This window comes from Sinocyclocheilus grahami, unplaced genomic scaffold (assembly GCF_001515645.1).
Source record: "Sinocyclocheilus grahami isolate Dianchi unplaced genomic scaffold, SAMN03320097.WGS_v1.1 scaffold811.1, whole genome shotgun sequence".
Classification (NCBI taxonomy): domain Eukaryota; kingdom Metazoa; phylum Chordata; class Actinopteri; order Cypriniformes; family Cyprinidae; genus Sinocyclocheilus; species Sinocyclocheilus grahami.
This window is the reverse complement of record NW_015505990.1, coordinates 244,902-246,900: the sequence shown is the minus strand read 5'-3', so window position 1 is coordinate 246,900 and position 1,999 is coordinate 244,902. Positions and strand designations below refer to the sequence as shown.

Sequence of the window (1,999 nt, the reverse complement as noted above, 5' to 3'; positions counted from 1 at the left end):
TAGCTAGAGAGAGAAAGAGAATGTCAGAAAACCGGAATGCAATTAATGCAAACAGACAAGTTACGAAACAGATGGTACATCAACGAAACAAGGCGGCAGAACTTGGCTAACTAACCTTCTTGGGCTCTGGGATAGGTTCAGCAGGTGCTTCTTTCTCAGTCTTCTCCTCCCCTTCACTGCCTCCTGCAGAAGCGGCTGCATCCTTCTCCGTGCCCTCATCACCCTCGCCCTATAGACACGAAATTAACCGTAAGTGTTACAAAGATCCTCAAAATACGGACTTATACTTTGTTCCGTTACGCAATAATCCCTCACCATCTTGTCTTTTTCAGTTGAGGGTTTGCGCTCAACATCCGCGGGCCTGGGCTCGTCCCGTTTGGGAGGTTCAGAACCAGGTCCACCGGATGACAGCCTCTCTCGCTCCTCCTCTTCCTCGTTGGGCTGTTCCAGGATGCGCAGGTCATTTTCAGTTCCTCCTTCCATCTTTATTACAGCTAACAGAGCCAAACGAAGCACATGCTTTGAGAAAAGGGCACGTGTGTAACTGACCGCCATAGTTCATCATTACCAGTGGACACCGTTTAGGAATGACATGACAATTTCTATTTTTTAGACATTTAAAACTAGCAAATGAAAAGCACTTCTCTATACCTGCATCTAAAATCTTGGTGATTTGCGGAGCGTGCTCTATGTCCAAAGAGATGGATTCAAAGGAGTTATTGTCCATCAGATACATGTAGACGTTCAGCCGGTTCTGTAGAGCACTGTGGGCTTCTGCTTTACGCCTCCCAGCCTCATCCGGGTGGTACTTAGTACGAAACCTGACAGGCAGACAGAGAGGAGAAAGAAGGACAAATGGGGTGTTTGGAGGGGGAAAAAAACAGCATGTTAGCAACTATTTCTGAAGTTAACCTCACAAACTAGTCACCAAGTGACCTGCTAGTTATAACCTGCCTTCTACATTTCTAAAAGTGCTTTGATAAAACTAAATTGGATCCAACAACCCATTATCCCAGATAATTGGCCCCCTTTCAGTCATATGACTTTGTGGCTCTATTCTAAAACTAGTGAGCTGCCTAGACAGGCAGCATAAACATGCTCCCAATGTGAAGGAGCAATCATTTTGTTGACTTCCAAGATGCCTTCTTTTAGCTAGATTCTAAGACAGCATCACATGTATCCTTCCAAGATGAAGCGATAGAAATAAATTTACTTGACAGACCCTTTTCACATTTCCAGGGTTACTGGAAGCTGAAGTCATCAGTTTGATTAACTTCTATAGTGGAGAACAGAAACTACAACAAATGTCATTTTTGCGTTTCCATTGGCTCCAATAGAAAAAGAGCATTTAGCATTTCTATGACTTTTTATTGTTCATTGTATTTGGTGTATAACCGTGTGCGTGTTAAATATTAGATTAACAACATGTTAATGTCAAACCGCATTGAAATCAACTGTGTGAAGGGAGTACAAAAATACTGCATATGTATAGCGTTCCAAATCATTCCCTTCTTACGTTTCATTCCAGTTAAGATGCTGTCTTAGAAGGCAGCTGCATATTTAGGCAGTATTCAGCAAGACAGCACACTAGGTTTTGAAGAGCTTATGACACCAATTTGTCGGCTGAATTTTTTTAAGTGCACTTCTGTCAGTCTTACTACACATGCTATAAACAAAACTTGTTTAAGTGCGTGTTTGTGTATATACAGTAAGGTACACTCACCACCAAAGTAGTAGAAACAAAATTAGTAAAAACAACAATACAAACTGGTGCATTATCAAGAAACGAGAGTTGGGTGAAACATTTTCCATTGTGTGCACTAAATTTACCTGATGTACTCCCCGCATTACAACACATTTACACTGAGAGCGGTCTTCTCAGAGGAGTGTGTACATACACACCATTTCTGCGTTTTTGGGGAGGTTTGATTGATCCAAATATCAAAAATGAAAAAGAAAAAGGGGAAGAAAGGCATCACACACTACAGAAAAAAAAAAA

General features: G+C 41.6%; 1 protein-coding gene across 1 annotated transcript in view; it reads right to left on the bottom strand.

The window, feature by feature from the left end:
• LOC107562182 (serrate RNA effector molecule homolog) overlaps positions 1 to 1,999 on the bottom strand; it is a 22,042-nt gene that overhangs the window by 14,256 nt on the left and 5,787 nt on the right. Inside the window, exons 5-7 of the mRNA XM_016246769.1 lie at positions 652 to 821; positions 316 to 494; positions 108 to 229 (exon numbers count right to left, since the gene is read on the bottom strand). Of these exons, the coding sequence (XP_016102255.1) occupies positions 108 to 229; positions 316 to 494; positions 652 to 821 (471 nt within the window). The remainder of the gene's footprint in view (positions 1 to 107; positions 230 to 315; positions 495 to 651; positions 822 to 1,999) is intronic.